This window comes from Mixophyes fleayi, chromosome 6 (assembly GCF_038048845.1).
Source record: "Mixophyes fleayi isolate aMixFle1 chromosome 6, aMixFle1.hap1, whole genome shotgun sequence".
NCBI lineage: Eukaryota > Metazoa > Chordata > Amphibia > Anura > Limnodynastidae > Mixophyes > Mixophyes fleayi.
In genome coordinates this window covers 151,413,160-151,434,520 of record NC_134407.1, presented here as the reverse complement: position 1 = coordinate 151,434,520, position 21,361 = coordinate 151,413,160, and the positions used below count along the sequence as shown (strand labels likewise).

Here is a 21,361-nt window from a genome sequence, read left to right as displayed (position 1 = left end):
AAGAAAACACCATTTTAATTTGTGAAACTACAAGTCCCAGCCAGCACGGGCAGTATTTAACAGTTTGGGCATGCTGGTGCTTGTTGAACTATAAGCACCAGCATGCCCATGGCAGCCAGGGCATACTGGCACTTGGAGAACCAAGTGCCAGCATGCAATATTTTACATAAAGTATTTTATATAAATTATCTTATGTGTGCTTCCATTTATTCATTTTCAAACATAGTATTATTTTATTAGACAAGCCTCATTTTGCTCCTATGCGAACACCAATCATAAAAAATGGTATTGTGTTCATACTTTTTAGAGATGTAGCATTGAACACATTGCAATCCAATGTTTCTCAACAAATATAATATGCATTCTTCTTCAGGGTCTAAGGATCACATGTGAGACCCCTAAAATATATCACATGATCACCAGTGACCTAATTGTCTCTATAAATATCCTCCCCTGATTTGCATACCACATTTACATCTAAACAAAAATGTAGCATCCAAACTACCCAGTCCCACAGTTTAGGAAAACAAGATGTTCATCTCTCACTGAAAACCAATTTTCTCTACCACTTTCACACCTTCAGACTTCAAGGTAAAATATTAAGATTGATCGGGTTCCTGGGCGCATGAGAAGACATGTTTAGTCTAACGCGCTTTGTCAGGCAATGAGAAAAAGAGAACTGCTTTGATGTAAAATGCTCGAGGGAGCTCATGATCTTTTCCATTTGTTATACCGAGAAGACCCAGGGCCAGTATGGGCTCGTCACATTGCAGCTCAGCCTTATTAATATGCTTTATAACACTTGTATTATGTATATATACGGAAGATGTGATGATAACATTTTATACTAATTATTTGTTGCGTATACTGGGGATAATTTATGAATCACAAAAATGCAGCTGCACAATATTATAAGTATTTATAAAACGGTGCTTGTCTAAAAAATGTAAAACATTTTACTTTGTTTTTTTATAAAAGGAATTTGATTGAGAAAAGATGTCCTACTGAAAGCAAAACCACCACCATCTAATGTGATGTCAAAATGTGGCTATTTTGCAGGTCTAAAATGGCTCTGCAACTCTTTTGCTACATTGGTAAGCGTTGCTACTCATTCCTGCTCATTAGATTTCCCATGCTGCAAAATTAAATATGGAGAGTAATAACAGATTCATTAGTGCATCTATCCTGTATTCCATATCAAATGCCCTGATCTACCTATGTCTGACTATTACTCTGTGCAAAAATTTATAGCGCCATCATCGCCATCTTGTTGCGTTGCACATATCCAAAAAATAGCTATAATAGAGCAAAATAAGGCAAATGTAGTCGGCAAGCAACAAGCAGCTTTTATGCTATGCATGGTTAGTACAAAACATATTAACAAAATGTGTCCTGTACACTCCTAATATTTAAAGAAGCTTAAAGGTGTGAAGTAAAGGCAAACTTGAAAGCATTCCCTACCCGGTCCCATCGCAATGCGCATGCATACTCTTAGCTGCACATGTGCAGTAGGCACTGGGGTCAGATCAGTGCAATTAAAAAAGAAACTAAAATAGAAACAGACTCTTTTTATTGTCCCATTACTTTGCCAAGTCCAATAATATTTTAGTTGTTTTTTTTTAAATACAAGCAATTCTTGTAAAGAAACTGGGAAAAGTTAAAACGTAATGAAATCTCCATTCTAGCAACTCATTTTAATTTAAAATTGGTTACCCCCAAGAAGCATTTTTGTAAATGCTACTTCACTGGTCTTTTGCTGACTGCACGCTTTAAATGACTGCAGTCTCTGCTTAGCGGCTGCATCGAAAAAATATATATCTGCAATACAGCGTTCAATCCCAGGAAATGTAATCTTATGAACTACACTATAACCAGTGAGTAATTGCAATTAACAAAATGTAACATTACTCAATATCTAAATACATTTACATAGGCTAAATAATTGCAATAATACGAACCTTATCTAATTTAAATGTAACCACTTCAAATACTTGGCCCTTACTCTTGTATGCAAAATTCTGTCACAATAACTGTTTATGTTATAGATAGTCTTTATGTGATAATATTAGACATTGTTCACGTTATAGATGCTTATACGGTGACGTTAATGCTTTCTTTCCTCCAATTACCGTTGGACATGGATATAAAGGGGAGATATACTAGAAGAAGATGTTGTTAAGAATGCACGTTGATGGTGAATCAACCTGTCTAATGCTGAGAGTAGGGAATCGGATACCTGTACTCTGCACATCTTTCTGATGAGCAACATAACAACCATGATTAAACGGTACATTTGTGCCGCACAAGCCAGAGTTAATGGCATTGTGTGAAATGTAATTTTTGGTTACATGTGTTGTATACAGTACGAGATGTTTACACTGCAAGATAGGAGGATGTTCTAAAGATGACCACCAGAAAGACAATTATAAAATATAGAAGACTTCTCAGTTACTTGAGAAAATTATTTTTTCTGCTAATGAGAGAAAAATCATAGCCACCAATTATGTTTGCTGATAATTGCTTTATTGCAAATAATGACTGAAATGTGGTAATAACTTTTAATGAAAGTGGACGTCCAAATGGGAAAGTAGGCATGGTTGCTGTGTAGCAAAAAAAGTGGATTTACTTTCACCAACTTGAATTAGTTCTGGTAGTAACAGAGTCTACTGAACCCTTGGTTTTCGCCAGGGACACCCCAGCAAGGAAGTTTGGGCTTCACTGCTGTGGGTTTGCAGGTCACGGACCTCTACACTGTCTCCAGGTGTGATGAGCTGGTATCAATAGCAAGAAGGGTCTGGTCAACGGAGCTGGGACTGGTACACAACAGACTGCAAAGTGCCAAATCAGCAAATGGGGGGAGTGTAAGAGAACAAGCCGGGTCAGCAACGATCAGGTATAAACACCAGCAGAAGAGAACTCAACAACAGTTCAAGTCAGAATTAATAGAAATCAGCCACAATATGAACGTGAAAAATGGTGTAAATGTTAGAGCCTAATACTCTGGCACAGGCCTGTGCACAGAGCAGGTTTATATAGCTGAGCTGATGAATAGGGCGGGTCACAGGCCAGAGTACATGACCACAGGTGCACATTCGCCTTCTGTTGTACAGAATAGGATTGTTGCACAGATTTCTGCGTCTGGAGTTTAGGGAATAGTAGAGGGAGTGTGCTGGACAGCAAGTTGATAAAGTAACATCCGGACACCAATGTGTGCCACCTTTATTTCCAATTCACAAGTCGCAGAGGCTTAAAACACATGTTAATAAAACCATGTACAACCATGTTGAAAAACCAACAAGTTAATACACTGTGTAAGCCGGCTAGTACATATGCATATCAGCAGAGACAGACCAAGCAAAGTATTAAGTTAACTCTTATCACTTATGTTAGGACACTTTAATGAGAAATTAATGTGTTAAGAGATTTATTATCACCGCGAAAAGCATCAATATAAAATAAAAATCATCATTATTGGCACTTGTTCATACTTAGGCCCCTATGTCAATGTGTGACTCTTAGAGATTACAGCCATAGGGGACAGGCAGTTACAGAACAAGGAGACAAATAGCTAACGACAGTGGTCTGCTGTTGCAAACAACCATTGAAAACGTACTTCAGTTGCAGTAGTCTAGTCCTAAAAACAAACATGATAAGACAAAGGTTCCCAGTAAGACAGGCATTTTTTTTTTTTGCATATGAGATTAGTTGTGTATGACGTGAACCTCAGTATACTATATCAAGTTTGCACTATTGGGTGTCTCTGTCCAATTAGACTTAAGTACCACCTTATATACACATTAAAAAATAATTTTATATATATATACATACACACACACACATATATATATACACACACATATTTACTTTCCAATATTATATGGCAAATGTATTTAATATAAGCTTATTACTATTAACAATTGTCAATATAACAACCTTTACAGATATTTAATCATTCACAACTCACACACACAAAAGCACCCATACACATAAAAGCACCCTTGCATACACAAAAAGTATGCCTTTGGAGCGTGGGAGGACACCAAAGCACCTGGGTGAAACCCACGCAAACACGGGGAGAACATACAAACTCCACATAGTTAGGGACCTGCACACAATACTATCAATTATTATTACCAATTATTTATACATCACCTACTGTGAGAATGTACACCATTCACAGGAATCGGACACAGGTATGCTGAACCATTTAGCTGTTTATTAGCAGTTGTCAGGATTGTAAAACAGCTCCAATGCTAGTACAGCAATCATATCCAGTAACAGTACACGAAAATACCCTCCACCTACATCTGGGTAGACATTACTTCCCTGTTTGCTCGCTGGCCACTTGCTGCCACCCACACATAGTGTCTTTATCCTCCATCCAAAGCAATATAACAAATCAGAGCAAACCCCAATCACACCCATGTGGAACACCTGTGTGTGTGTGCTAAGAGAGGAACCTAGGGAAAACTTAACCCTGTCTGCAGCCTTCTGCTGCAGACTAACTGTGTTCCTACCTGTTCCCTGTTCCCTCTTTGCCACACTACATATTATGCAGCGCTTTCCAGAAAATATTTATTCATTCACATCAGTCCCTGCCCCAATGGAGCTTTACAGAATCTGCACACATACACAGATTATTTTCCCAGAAGCCAATTAACCTACCAGTATGCTTTTGTTGTGGGGGAGGAAACCGGAGCACCCATGACCCCCAGTGCTGTGAGGCAGCAATGCAACGTTGAAGTATGTAAATTTAATATATATATATATATATATATATATATATATATATATATATATATATATATATATACACACACACACACACACTCTACTGTGCACCCATCCTAATGGTAGTTTGGAGCGCAGTCACTGCCATTTGAAGGTAATTTCATACAATTGTCACATCTGCAAGAGTTATCTATACATCTTAATTTAACACAGCCCTGACTGCATAATTCAAGTTCTCGGAGAGCAAAAATAAGAGACATTGCCCTTGCTCATTTCCGTTTACCAACGGGCATGGACATTAACACCAACATCCTCTTCTCCCTAACACCACTTTTCTCCATATACTTGTGCAGCTTTCCTTGTAGCATATCTTGCATTGTCCAATCAGTTTCAATTGCACACATCTGTGTCATACTGTGTTACGTTGTACCATTCATTATTACTTATCACTGATAATAGTGCACACTGTGCACCATTCATGGTTACTCAATAATCATCCACCCAATATCCTTAATCTCTGATTCACACTAGACGTTATTCATTAATGTACTTGAGCGCAAGGTGATATCCCCCCTTCCACTCATCCATACATGTTTTGTCACATCGGACGTATCATGGAGTATCCGGCCTTTGTTCACCCTTAAGAAAGAGTGGGCAATTAAAAGTGGAATGACATTGGAATTCACTGAACGTTTGGACACAGAGTTGCTAAAGTAGTGTTATTTTACACTTTATTAAGCGTTGATACTTTTGAGAGTGAAGCACACCCCTGTATCATATATATGGGGTATATATATATATATATATATATATATATATACATATATATATATATATACATATATACATATATACATATATACATATATATATATATACACATATATATACATATATATACATTTATATATATATATATATATATATACACCTTATATGTATTCTTTTTATTAATTACAATGGGTATAACAGCTATGTAAAAAAAAGGCATATGTCACTGTCGAGTTCGATTTCTGTTGGGTTGCTATGCAGGTGCTAATGTATAGTAACCACAGTGTCCGGCATCCAGACAGACTTACGGCTGCTAAGTAGAGCCAGGATGGTGAGGAAGGCAGGAGTGTGTTAAGGCAAGCACATACCTCTTTTTTATATATAGTAAACCACCAAACACTTATTCGTAAAGGTAAAGCTAGGGTAGAGATACCTTTATAATAGTTTTTCCAATACAACTAAAATAATTTACTATGTGAGCTTTTCTAGCTGTGAACGTGCCAGGTATAAATAGAAATGAACACATTGTTAGTCCAAGACTTAGAACCAGGAAGACAAATGACAAACCACAGAGTAGGGGGAAAATAATACATTAACCAAGTAACCCTCATTTGCTATGATGTTGTACTGAGGTTATCTGTCTTCTGTGTGTTTACCAGCTCTATTGAAATTCTTGCTTCAATACACATTTTAAATGTCCCTTCATATGTTTACAATTCTTTGACAGCTGCCACCTTTTAGAAGTCAAATGACTTCAGTCCAGTAAAAACATTGGGAACATTTGTTTTCTAGGGCAAAACCATCTCATGTTATCCCCAATGACCTTTTATATATTTTTACAGGTGGTTAACAGAGTACTGCTTGCCACCAAGTTTCAGAATGTTTTTACACATTACTCACCTCACATGGAAACTATCTCCCTATAGTTACAAGGTGGGATGTCTACATTTGTTTTCTCTGAGAATGGAATATTGCAACCAATCTATCCAGTATTCTCTTTACTACACAAGTAATATGAATGTACAACAGTTCAAACCCCATTTATAACAATTTTAGGTCAATTCCACACCAAAACTAAAAACAAATATGTTTTGATGGAACTAGATAAATTCAAAATACAAAAACGTACTTATTTGCATTCCTGCAATCCTCAGAGGGTCTCTTAATGCCTCTAACTGTTCCCAACAGAAGACCCCCTCTTCTACTCAGGTGGGCCTTATTCAGATTGATAGTGGTGTTGAAGCTCCTCCCTCATGAACATCCCAAGCATCAAAATAGTGGTGTAGTTGAAGCCCCTCCCCCTATCAGTTTGAATAAGGCCCGCTCAAGCTGTAGATAGCGTCTCCTGCTCAGGTCCATTACAGTCATCGTGTGACATGCCAGATTAGTGTAATGCAGGAATTCAGTTACCAGTTCTGGTTTAAATTTTCCTACCCAATGCAACCCAAAAATAAAGTTTTACTTTTGGATTCCATTACTTTTTAATGGTGGCAAAATCATCTATATTCTTACAAGTATTTCTACTAAAGCATAACTAACTTCACAACTTAAAAGACCGCTAAACTGACATTTACTAATATGAACCATGAAGGTAAAATACATTGTTCAGTCAACCTGATGTTCAGTTGCAGTTCCACTATTAAAAGTCAAAGGGCTAGATTTACTAACAGGCGTGATGCATGGCGGCTTGAAGCCGCCATGCATCGCGGCGGTTTTCCGGCGGGTTTGCATTGCAAACAGCCGGATTTACTAATGGGCGCATTTCATCTTCAATTTGAAGACGCCGGCGATGTCACGGCGGTATGTAATGCTCAAAGCCGCCGGCGGCTTTGAATAGAACATGGCGCTTTTGCTTTAAATGACGGCGCTTTCGTGTGAAGGCGGTTTTTAAAAAAAAATACACCTGTCTCATGCCCTGTTACTATTGGCTATTTTCAAAGTCAGGAGATTTGACATCACAAGCCCTATATAAACCACTGGCCTGACACTTTTTCTCTGATAGGGTTTTGAGGAGTTTTGTGAGAGGAGTTTGGAGGATTGTGCTTTGTGATAGTTGGTGAGAGTTGGAGTTTGGTTGAGCGATATCTGATTGAAGTGTAAGTAGTCCTGTGGTATTTTTCTGTCTTGTACATTTATTTTCTGTCTTGTATTTTCTGTATTTGACTTGTCCTTTGTCTGTGTTACTTGTGTGTGACTGTGTTGAGAGTGTCTGTACTTAGTGTAGTTTGTCCTTTGTGTTTGTAAGTCTTTCTGTGTTTTGTGTGGTTCACATTTATTTGTGAACATGTCCAGAAAGAGGAGGGGAGCAGAGGCTGAGGAGAGGGAGATGGAGGTTGAGGGGGCAGAGGAAGAGTTTGAGGAGACAGGAGAGGGCAGGAAGACTAAATCAGGGAGAAATGTCAGATTCTCCCATGATGAAAATTGTGTGCTGGTGCACAATATCATTCCCTGCTATGAGGTCATATTGGGGAACCTTGCAGCCCGAACTCCGCTAAGGCGGCGCCACCAATTGTGGGCTAGAGTGTGCGATGCGGTTAACGCGGTGGGCCCACTAAAGAGGACAGTGGCGCACTGCCGCTAGCGCTTTTCCGATATAAAAAGGAGGCTGAAAGAGAAGATGGCCCAGGAAAAGAGGGCAACCAGGCGCACGGGTGGTGGGCCCCCTCTTCGTATTGAGTACACAACGTACGAGGAGGAGCTGCACCAGATAATGCCGGCAGAGATTGTGGAGGGGATAAACGTCCAAGACACGGATTCGCCCTCTTTTGGCCAAGTTGTTGGTGAGTTGTTGTTTTTTTTTACCCTAACAGTAATTAAAATGTTATTTTTAAAAGTGACTTTTTTTTTTTCTAGTGTATTTTTTACTCTATTACTTTGTAAAGGTTTTTTTTTCCTTCAAATCGTTTTTTTTATTTGCAAAAAAAATGTATATTTTTAAATAGCTTTTTGCTGCAAATACATTTCCTGCTTTTTCTAATACATCCAGATTCGCCAGGACCGCAGTCCAGTCCAAGTCCGAGGCCGACACCTCCACCTTCAGTGAGAGATTCGGGCACAGACGAGCAAGCAGGTGCGTGATTTATGTTTAGGAGAGAAATAATTGAGTTAATTGATTTCCTGTGCAAATGTTGCTGTCAATGGTTTTTTTTTTTTTTGGGGGGGGGGTTTATGGTTTGCAATAAGAACTTAGGGCTACATTTACTAAACCGAGATGTTGCCTATAGCAACCAATCAGAATATACCTTTACTTTATTTATTGTATTTAACAAAATGACAGCTAAAATCTGATTGGTTGCTACAGGCAACATCTCCACTTTTGCAACCATGCCGTTTAGTCAAAATACCCCAGCATGTACTACACAGAGGGAGTACTAAAATAGTATTAGTTTACCCCAAAGCACGGTCTAGCAGCATTTGGCTGACTAAATCCTCATTTTTGTAGGTTAAAAATACTTTGTTTTCATACCCCCCTCAGCCATACATAGTCCAAATGATAATGTGTATTGAAAGGATAATAAGTGCATCCTGAAGCAGGTAGCATAGGACAAGAAATCAGGAATGCAAACATTGTGAAACAATCTGTAGTTGCTAAAGATTATTCTTTCCTATCCAGTGTTCAGAATGCAATATACAAACATATTATATTCTATATACTTACCGTACCGTCATTTTTCATACACAGGGCCGTCTTCATACCAGGCACCTCACCCGGAGTCCCTGCAAATGTCACCTGAGCCAGATGATCAAACCATCATCACCCTGAAAACAGTGGATGCCCCTGTGTCTGGCCTCCAGGATGTTTCACCTGGCCCTGCTGAACAACCAGAACACCAGCAACCTGCACCTCCAAGTATTGACCCAGCCAGAGAAATGGCGCTGTCTATTGGCGCTTTCCAGCAGCAGCAAACAATATTCATGCAAAGCCAAACTCGCCACATGTCCCAAATTGCGGGCCATTTGAGGCGGTTACACCGCACAAATAGCCAGATACCTGCTGCAATCAACCGTCTGGCTAATGCGTGGGAACAAACTAATGTTCAGATGGCCCAAAAAACAAAACACTGAAATTACAAGACACTGTGGCCTTTTTACATATACACTCCCAAAGGAGCTAACTTGGTATATGAAATGGCCCTTTCCCTTCTGTTCTGATTGACCAAATACCTGAAACAGCACACTGTTTGAACAATCTCGCTGCTCACAAGCAGCGCTTTCATTTTGGTCTTTTGAATGGCGGTTTTCCGGCGGCTTTATAAACCGCCTAATAGTAAATCCGGCTGTTTGTATGTTGAACATTGTTGAAACCGTCATGGCGCTTTATACAGAGGCGGTTTTCAAAACATAATTTCTGGTCGTTTGGACGGCGGGTTTAGCCTTAGTAAATCCGGCGATGGCTAAACCGCCGCCAAACCCGCCGAAAGTCAGCGGCTTTACAAACACGCCTGATAGTAAATCTAGCCCAAAGTGTTACTTCCTTACTACAATAAAGACCGCATAACTATTTCCCACATCTTTAGACCTGATGAGATCTCATATATATGTTAAAAATTTGACTGTACCCACATTTGAGTTACTGTAACATTCATTGCCCTATCCCAGGATATAAATTCACAAACTTAGTGTGCTCTTCTGCATAGCCAGTCTGAAAAATGTCAAGCTTTGTCTGCTTGCTTAGTTAGAGAAGCCCCTCTTTAGTGAAGTGTAAAGACTCCAATTATTTTATGTGTATTATTCAGTTCATAATACACAGCCTTTGATATATATTAAATAGTGCTTTTACTTGCTCTTAAGGCTGGTCACACACATGAAGATTTGGACCGCCAGTCTGGTCATCTTGATAGACTGAACGTTTATCCAGTCAGAATGGGGCTGAATTGTCAGGGTGCAAAAATTATTGACATGTATAAGGTCATCAAGTAGCCCAAAAGTGGTGAAGTGGTCCAGTGCATAGTGTGAACCGATTTCTTGCAGTGGAAGTGATAGAAAATGTTACTAAGTCCAAGGGCTCAAACTACCAACTCAGCAGGCATGAGGAAAAGGCAAGATAAATGGGGCACAGGATATGCAAAGGGAAGACTAAAGTCAATGAACTAATTTTGTACAGTCCCCAGAAACCCAATAATAAGCAGCAAGGGTGAAGCAACCATGAACTAAGTAGGTGGAATGTGTGTGGTGGCTATTTGTGATAGTGGGATTAAAGGGGCGCCCAGATCATATCTGGCCCCAGGGCTGAAGAGTCTTTAGCTATACCACTGGCCTGAATGGGGAAATCTATGTAATTGGGCTACAGGTATACAAATCACTTACAAACACAGCCATATAGGTTTTGGCCTAAGTAGTCAAAATTGTGAATTTTGTGGCCATCTTACGGTATCTTTATTGAGTCACTTTTACAGGTAATAAAAACACCTTAAAAGGCTAAGGGCTAGATTTACTAAGCTGCGGGTTTGAAAGTGGGGATGTTGCCTATAGCAACCAATCAGATTCTAGCTTTCATTTATTTAGTACCTTCTACAAAATAACAGCTAGAATCTGATTGGTTGCTATAGGCAACATCCCTACTTTTTCAAACCCGCAGTTTAGTAAATCTAGCCCTAAGAATATGAAATATACACAAGAAATGGTGTTAAAAGATGAGATGATCTCTAAATGGTCAGCTTTGCATTTTAAATTTTTACCAGGTCCAGCTGTTCAGAAAAGGTACTATAACCTGTCAAAATGTTCAGATGATAGTGGTGCTGGGCCGTATTTATATTTCCCTCTTTCCAGCCAAACTGGTTCAGTGAAAAGAATCAGTATAATTACTTATTAACATTTATAAAATGGTGATGAAAAACAAAGACAATGAATTACAAAAACATTCTCATACCTTTTAATGTTAACACTACACATGTTCCCAACCAGCACAGCCTACTAAACTGAATAATATTTCAGAAGGGTGAATGTTGGAAGTGGATGGCATGGTGGGACAGAGGTTAGCATTGCTGCCTCACAGCATTAGGACCTTGGGATCAATTCCAACTAGGGTGCTATCTGCAAAAAGTGTGTACGTGCATATAGTATGTTTGTGTGACAGGCAAATTAGATTGTAACGGTCCAGTGAAGCAGTGACTGATGTGCCTGGATAAAAGTTATTTATGTGTAGAGCATTGCACTACATAAAGAATTGGTGCATCCATTAAACTCTACATAATTAAACCAAAAAAGGAGCAGCTTTAGGACTGCTTCAATGGTGTGTGTCATACAAGTAATTATGGAGTCAGTGAGAAAGTTTATTAAAGGCTGAAAAATTATGGTCACAGGGATAAGGATGTAAGTCCAAAAAGCTTCAAGCCATACAAGATATATTTTCAATCCTAAAAATTATTATTGTTCTTCTTAAAATCAGCATTATTGTTATTCTTTCATTTATATAGAGCCACAGAATTACTGTATTTGGCAACCCATTGTAAGAGACAATTGTCTACCTGCCAGCCTACACTAACTCTACATTGCTTCTTCTAATGACTGTGGTAGCACTGCATAAACTTTACAAAGCCTCCCCCAGAACACAGTGTGTGTGTGTTTAGAAATGTAAGTCGTTTGTCATGTACAGATTGCAGCATTTGACAATCAGGCTCCAAACACAAACCTCGTGAACTACTTTATTTAGTAAATTGACCCAATTATGTGAAAGTGCAACAAAACTGTATCTGCTTTATATCACATGTGGTAACTATAAACCCATGGTTAAAATGTGGTGTTTTATTCATTTTTCTTTTACTTGCAAAGGGCCTCAAAATACAGCTACGTAAAAAAAAAAATATATATGCGACAAGCCTTGCAGAACATACTAAGCAATACCCATAACACTTCACCTGGGTTGAAAATGGACCAAAATAAAAAGTATTCAAAATTGTATATGATTAAATTGAACCACTAACACACCAGATTATACCCTGCCTTTACTTGCAAACTGCTTTAAAATACAGCTATGTGAAACAAAATATATGCGACAAGCCTTGCAGAAAATACTAAGCAATACCCATAACACTTCACCTGGGTTGAAAATGGACCAAAATAAAAAGTATTCAAAATTGTATATGATTAAATTGAACCACTAACACACCAGATTATACCCTGCCTTCTTAAAAAGAACTCTAGTTTACAGCTATGTTTTATCCTACACTAACTTCTCCACACTAGCGAAACAATGGGAGTTACGTGCCCAGGACCCACTCGGTATGTGAGATACCCCACCTGCACACTTTATATGGGATACCTCAGCATGTAGAGGTTTGAACACAAACTGTGCTATGTGTGTGGGATGGGACGTCACTGTGGCTGCCCAATCAGACCATCTTGCATGTGTTGACGAAAAGGAATCTATAGGCACCTGTAGGGGTAACGGTATTTCCTGAAACACAAATGTGCTCAATGTGGGATTCTCATTTTTATGCTTGTTTGGGAAGGTGGGTTAGGCTTCTAATTAGAACATTATTTTTATTTTATAGATAGATAACAAGAGATGTAAACAAATTCACATAAACAATAAAAATACATTTAAAATGCAAACAAAATTTACATAAATAAATACACTTAAAATGACAACATAACATATAATCCAGCTGCGTAGAGCCACAAGGCATTAATCATTTGTGTGGCTATATTAGTCACAAACAGCATTAAAGAATGAGGATATGCATGCAGGGAGCATGAAAGAAATAAAGAGAATGAATGGTTTTGGGGCCGACAGCCAATAAAGAGGGAACGAGAAGAGCCATGGTTGACAGATGTGTAGCCAAAGTGTCACCATTCATGAAGCTGGTTCCTTCTTCATTCTGTCCGAGGGAGAGCAAAGTGTTCTTTGCGGTATTATTTTACAACTTCCATTTTCTGTTGTGGAAGCAGAGCCGAGTTTGCAGCGCTTTTATCCTTCTCCAGAAAATATGTTACAGCAATGAAGAGGTTAAACCTCTAACCACCATAGAAGAAAACATGTGAAGTGAATTGTATGCAATTGATAAAATAAAATATTACTTCTTCTGATGCCAAGCTCCATGGTGCGTCACTGAAATGGACTTCTCAGGCTATTTGCACTCAATGCCAATGTTCCGCCATGAAGTCGTCTAGAAATTCGAAGTACAGAAACCAGCACTTTGGGGAAGATTCAAATGCTGGCAATTGCAGTAAGAATCTCCGCTCATTTTTACTCGCACCTTTATTGGGAAAAAATAAGCAGACATTCCAGCCAGAACACAGGCATGAGGTGTCTCTGTGGACTTTTTGGAGACTTTTTGTGCTGATTTAAATCTCCCCCTGTGACTTGGTAAAGAGTAAAATATACATATTGACGGAGCAAAGCGGTGGCAACCATTTTGTGCCCTAAACCAAAACTCTTAAGAATATAGTAATAAATGCTAGTAAGTATCAGTTCACTAGAAATGGATTATTTTTTTTACCTCCTAATTAACTTAGAGAGCAATAGTGTTATAGCCAGAAAAATAATGTGTGGGGATAATAAAACCTTGCGTTTCGGAGCTAGAAACATGATAATATGATCATGTGCTATGCTTCCATTTTTAATTCTCTGTCCTCTTGATATATATAAAACTGGTCCTTGATAGTTTCTGTCTCCTTGTTACACTTGTATGTAAAGTGAAACTAAACTAAAAAAAATGAAAAAAGGTCACTTGACATTCCCACTATGATCTTTCAAGAAGTGGGTGGTTCTTTGCTGCATATACAAAAACAAAAGAAAATTCTATAATAATAGATATAATAAATTCATGCGTGTGTCAATTTTCATGAACCCACAGAACAGTGCCAGTACTGTATGTAGGTTACATGTCTACTTTAATATAATACTCTAACAAATAAATAAGGTCCTCTAGGCAGAATTACTGGTGTGGACATTTTACTAAATTCATGAATCTTGATGTTTAACATTTTTAGAAGAGGGAAAAAGGCAATATTTCCATAGGATTTACTCCTTTTCTTGCTCATCAGTCTTTAATGGTAATTGGTATTGGGGCTGGAACAGGAAATGTAGTCCTGTGTTGACCAGCTGTGTTTTGAGTCCACAGTGTACATACACAAAGCAAATTACATCTTATGTTCTTATTTGGTTAGCAAATTGCAACAGAAAAATAAACTGTATACAAAACACAGCTGTTATGTAATAACATTAGGTTTATTTTGAAATGGACACAATGAAAAACAAGAGAGACAACTGTCTTTGTGCAGCCTTGGATATGTGCAACATAATGTTTGACATAGTTAAGTTATAGAAATTGGATATAAAGGAGCAATTGTTCAGTTCTACCATAAAATATACTCTACTTTCTAAAGTTTACTATGAAAACTATGATTAAAAGCCTTCAGTATGACAAGGTTAGTAAGGACATATTAATATGGCAGAAATAAGCAGACAGAGGCACCATACATAAGGAAGGCAGGCAGACCCACAGAGGGCAACCCACATAGAGAAAGCAGGCAGACCCACAGAGGGCAACACACATACGGAAACCAGGCAGACCCATAGGGGACAACCCGCATAGGGAAAGCAGACAGACCCACAGGGGACAACCCGCATAGGGAAAGCAGACAGACCCACAGGGGACAACCCGCATAGGGAAAGCAGACAGACCCACAGGGGACAACCCGCATAGGGAAAGCAGACAGACCCATAGGGGACAACCCGCATAGGGAAAGCAGACAGACCTACAGGGGGACAACCCGCATAGGGAAAGCAGGCAGACCCATAGGGGACAACCCGCATAGGGAAAGCAGACAGACCTACAGGGGACAACCCGCATAGGGAAAGCAGGCAGACCCATAGGGGACAACCCGCATAGGGAAAGCAGACAGACCTACAGGGGACAACCCGCATAGGGAAACCAGACAGACCCATAGGGGACAACCCGCATAGGGAAATCAGACCCACAGTGGACAACCCGCATCGGGAAAGCAGACATAGAGGGGGCAATCCACATCAGCAAAGCAGACATACAGGGGGCAGCCCGCATAGGGAAAGCAGACCGACAGGGGGTAACACGCAAAGGAAAAGCAGACTGGCGCACCTCACAAGAGGAAAGCAGACCGACAGGTTGCACCCCACATGAGGAAAGCAGACCGACAGGACGCACCTCACATGAGGAAAGCAGACCGACAGGGCACATCACACATGAGGAAAGCAGGCCAACAGGACGCACCCCACATGAGGAAAGCAGACCGACAGGATGCACCTCACATGAGGTAAGCAGACCGACAGGATGCACCTCACATGAGGAAAGCAGACCGACAGGTTGCACCCCACATGAGGAAAGCAGACCGACAGGACGCACCTCACATGAGGAAAGCAGACCGACAGGACGCACCTCACATGAGGAAAGCAGACCGACAGGGCACATCACACATGAGGAAAGCAGGCCAACAGGACGCACCCCACATGAGGAAAGCAGACCGACAGGACGCACCTCACATGAGGAAAGCAGACCGACAGGACGCACCTCACATGAGGAAAGTAGACCGACAGGACGCACCTCACATATGAGGAAAGCAGCCGATAGGACACACCTCATATGAAGAAAGCAGACCGACCGGGCACACCACACATGAGGAATGCAGGCCAACAGGGTGCACCACACATGAGGAAAGCAGGCCAACATGGCGCACCACACATGAGGAAAGCAGAACTACAGGGCGCACCACACATGAGGAAAGCAGACCGGCAGGGCAACTAGTCATGAAGAATGTAGACTGGCAGGGACATCCCATACAGGAAGGTGGTGAACAACAGATGAGAAAGGCAGGCAAATAGGAACACTACAAATTAAGAATATAGAGTGACAGCTATGTGAGGAGGCAGACTGGGAAACCACAGATGAGGGATGTAGTCTGGCTGGGAATTCATTCATGATGAATGTACTGATAGAGGCAGCCACTTTATGGTCTTAACCAATATTTAGGAAAATGGAGACTATCAATGCTCTAGAAACCAATGACATGAATATTCGTTCAACCCAATTACTTGCTCCACTGTGTGTAAGCAACAGGTATACTTTACAAAAGGCAAACATGAACTAATTACACAATTAAATAAAATCCCAAGAAAAATTGAACCAAAATAAGACATTCTCCCCATTACGGCGTTACTATATGTCCAGGTTCTCCAAGGACAATCATCTTTTTTCCACCCAAAATCTATAACTCACAATACTTATTTTAATCTTCTATTAATTAACAGGACTGGTGGCAATAGGTTTATATAACTGCTTTACCTAATATGGGACCTGAAACAAAGTATACGGTGGTTTCTATGACTTCAACAAACTTTTGGTCCCATAGGTGTTCTGGCTTTTTCATTTAAAATTAATGGGTACCCTACACCAGGAAATCCTACAGGGATATCCCTGGGAAGAAGTGCTTTGAGACTATGTAAGGCCTTGACTTTGACTGTTACCAGGACATTTGATTCTGTGTGTCCAAGACTATGTAAAGAAGTCTGCGTACATCTATCAGGTCAAAAGCCGCAATATTTGTAATTAGAGGCAAGTCTTAGACACAGATCTATCTCTCACTATAGTCTCTGGGTCTGTGACACACTGCATAGTCTGACCTTGCTGGAAGCATGTAAATACAGATAAGGAACTTTTTTGCTCAGAATGCTTGGGATTTAAAGACCCTTTGGTTATATATGTCCACACATAAGAGCTAGCCAGGGCAGATAGAAGAGAGCAGGTGCAGCACCTACACATGCACCCCAATACCACACATAGTGATAGGGGATTACACAAGGTTTTCTATTACACTGCTAGGGATAAGTTAGAACCAGTGGGAGATTGACAGTGGATGATACTCTAGCATTATCTATCTTACGGTGACTAGTCTTAATACAACAGCAAGTACTTCCCAGATTCAATTACTATCACTTCAACGCTAATCTTGGGTACTCCCTGCTGCTGGATTAAACTGTACCTGTCACGAAACCAATGTGTGAGCTCTACACACTGGTGTGGACTGCACCTACAAGTGCAATGCTCATCTTATTTGTGTGCTATCTCCACCTCCTGTGACAGGCTCTGCCTGTAGTTGCTGTGATACTACCTACTTGCATTGACCCCACTAGCCACCGTTGTGGCTAGGGCAAATGGTGTGCTAACCCCGCCTACTTGTGTGTTGCCCCCATCTACAAAAATTTGGTCCAGCCTATATGAAGTCACTTTAAGAATTTTATCCAGGGCCACTTTAAGTTCCAAATCCACTCCACTGTGGGAAAAAAACACATCGTTACCATATCTGTGTGTATGACATTTCAGTCTTTCTCATCTTTTATAGCAGTAATCCTCACAGTGACTGTAGGAAGGAGAACCTGATGATCATGTCCAGGGCTGCCAAGAAGAATTCAGGGCCCGGGTACAACAAATTCATGGGGCCCACCCTCATAGTCAAGTAAGCCCCAAAAAATTTTTGCGCCGCCTTTTTTTTTTCTTCTAGCTTCCAAGAAAGCCCCCTGGCATGGCCGGGCCCGGGTAAACTGTACCCGCTCCCCCCCCCTCTCGGCGGCCCTGATCATGTCTGTGTATATGACATTCTCCTCCTCAATACCTTTTGCATTAGAGCCCCTTAATGATAACTGTAGGAGGAGGAGCTTGGTGATCATTTCTGTGTGTCTTATATTCTCCTCCTCAGTACATTGTGCAGCAGTGCTCCTCATCCTGACTGTAGGACTTGGAAATCTTGAGTGTGTGTTTGACATCCTTGCATCATTAAATTATATAGCACAAATGCTCAGAATGACTCTTGGGGGTAGCCCTCAGTGATTATGTCTATTTGAATGACCTTCCCCTCCCCAATACCTTGTGTAGTAGTGCTCCTCACAGTGAGTGCCAGTGGAGCCACTCATTGATCATGTCTGTGTGTGTAACCAACCAATAGTACAATAATAATTTGCATTTTCTTAACAGTTTTTGGAGCTTTCTGGATTCTGTTAATATATTTTTAGAACTTTCATACAATAAACATTGATTATATTGACTGTAAAAAAAGTGACACTTATTTACAGTAGTATAATAATTTACTGTACAGTAAAGCAACTTCCTGCTTGTTAAATCAGATCAGAGGATACCATTTTTACAGGCCTCACATTATATGGCCAATGATAAACTAAGACAAGATGGGGAGAGTAAACTCCTGAATGAACTGCTCTTAATCCACAAATATGTTAAATAACTCACAAAACTTTGAAATGTTACAAAGATTATCCTAATGATATTTAGGGAAAGCTATGTTCTTTTCCATCTACATCCAGAAGTAGAGAGCATCTTGTTCAGATAATGGACAAAGTGGCTTCCATTTTTCAAAAGAGACAAACTAACTTTCTACTGTGATGTGTGACAGCCCATATATCAAACATTGCATAGCATACCCCTAATCAATGAGAGTGGAACAGTCAGTTGAGGCCCTCACCAGATATCTGAGTCAGACAGAAGAAAACAAAACAATGATGGAAGATGATGAGACTAAAATATTAAAGTGTCTCTAGTTTTTGATTTCTGGATTTTGATGGCAAAGAGAAAACTGAACAGAGCACAGAGCTCTAGTTTTTCAGATTAACCAATAAATCATTTCACTGTGGATTATTTTACTGTCCTGCTTACCTCTGAGAGGACTGATGCTTTCTTGGCCACTTCTATTTGATACAGGCGGACCCATTCCCAAGGAATCGATAAGAACAGGCAAAGTATAAGTAGCAGGGCAAGAGAATAGACCCATGCATAAAGCAGGGAGTACTCCAACAGAGCCACTTCCTTTATCAACGGGACTGATATCCTTCTGACCACCGTCTTCGTAGGGACAGCAGTTCTTTTACGCAAGAGTAGAATGAGGAAGATGGTGAAGCAAATAACCGAGGCAGCAAGTGATGCTTTGGAGTAAACAGTCCATTTCTGAAAAGGTGACTCTAGGGCCCATGGAGGTGGAAGAGAAGGTTCAGGATCTGGTAAACCCACTAATTTGTACTTCAAAAAATGTATCTTGTTTAAAATCCAGCTACAAATAGTTTCCATTTTGCTGGTAGTGGGTTCTTCATAGGACTTAAGATGTCACAAGTTTCACAGCAGCCTGCAAGGGAAAGAAACACTTCTAAAGCATGTGGATAATTATTAGAAGTCAAGTAATACTTTGCTACATTAACGTACTGCTAATCTCACAATTGGCACCAAATGTTGGTCTTTTTCCATTAGCACAAAGTGGCAGACTCCAAATGGTTAGCAGATATAGGAAATGCAAGCGATGAGCTCTTGAAAACACAATAGGACTGATTCCCAAAAAATGGTGCGGAGACCAGTGAGAGAGATCAGATTAATTATATAGGTTGATGTAACATGGACACTTTGGAAGACATTTTTCTAGCGAGAAAAAACATAGCTTTATGGAGCAGAGAGACATTCCTAAATAATATTTGGGAGCAGCTGTTTCTTTACCAGCATTGCATGCTGCTCTGAAGAATTCACATGTGAAACGTAAACAATATTTCACATTTAATGTGATATGTTGTTATGGAACCATTAAGAGGACAAGCCAATAGTTAGTGAAGATAATCTGTATTGATTGACGATTTATTTCTCAAATTTATTTTACATTTCTTGCCCAATGTTGTGCAATTTAATGTTTTATTAACTTTAATGCTGATAAACTTATTACATACAGTGGGTCAATCATGCAAACCATTCACAAAAAAACCCACATTGTAAGATGAACTGCACACGTTCCCGAGCCCATACAACACTGCAGAGGACTTTTTTCCTAACAGCCAGCGAGTACCACCTAGTGGATGAACTTCAATAGAGCTCAGTAGCTGATAGTTCTAAACATAATACACATATTAGCAGTAGTCTCTTACTTCTATGTGCAATAATGTAGCAGCTGAACTGTATATAAAGTGAATTCATACAATTTTATTCCAGTGAGCAAATAAAAAAAATGGAGTAACAGATAAAGCCCCTTCGTCAGGCTCTCAGAAGGGTTCATGTCTTGCGTGGCCGCTACATTTTTGTAGTTTGGAATTTAGATTCCAAAGACATGCTCCTTATTCTTCAAGAGTTAGGCTATAGCTGACAATCCCTCACTAAACAAAATTAGTATTTAGTGTTATAAGACATTATGCTGAAACAAAAAATATTTTAAAAATACATGAAAAAATAGTGGCATGAAAGAAAACTTCTGTACAATATGTGCTCATGTGGGAGGTGGAGGGATGTCAATGCTTATATTTGGAGATTAGTGGAGTCGGTCCTGGAAAACATATCCTTACACTTGTGATGTGTTCTGTGATGGAATGCATAACCGTCAGTGAAGGTATAACAGACCTGGATAGGAGGATCATTTCATACAAATAACTTATTTTGTTTTAATTCAGATGTGTATTATAAGAAATACTGTAGAAAATAAAAATAAAATTAGAAGTCACCTTTGGAGTTCTGTACTTTGTACAAAGCTAATAGCTATAACCCATTTGGAGAAGATAAGAGAAACATTTATGAAAAACTGTTATGCTACACAGAACGTTGGTGCTTCTCCTAGATTCTATCATTTTTCTACCAATGTCTAGTAAGCAAGAGCAAACATCTGATTGGTTGGTATGGGCAACACCACCTTTCTACACAGAACAAAAGCAAACAAGTCTGAGAAAGGCCAACACATCCTTAATACATGGAGTGCAACTTACCAAACTTCCACCACTATGTTCAATATTGCTTTTGTACACCATCATTTTCCCTACATGGAATAATAATAGTCGCCTACGGATATTTATTTTTATTCTGGTTGAAAAATAAACAGTACAGAACCTCTGGATTATGTCAAAATGCCTAAAAAG

At 39.6% G+C, this 21,361-nt stretch overlaps 1 protein-coding gene across 2 annotated transcripts in view; it reads right to left on the bottom strand.

Moving 5' to 3' along the window:
• LOC142160429 (chloride channel CLIC-like protein 1) overlaps window positions 1-21,361 on the bottom strand; it is a 284,558-nt gene that overhangs the window by 201,484 nt on the left and 61,713 nt on the right. For both annotated transcript variants that reach the window (XM_075215316.1, XM_075215317.1), the window contains exon 2: window positions 19,143-19,605. In XM_075215316.1, the coding sequence (XP_075071417.1) occupies window positions 19,143-19,550 (408 nt within the window). In that variant the 5' untranslated portion in view covers window positions 19,551-19,605. The remainder of the gene's footprint in view (window positions 1-19,142; window positions 19,606-21,361) is intronic.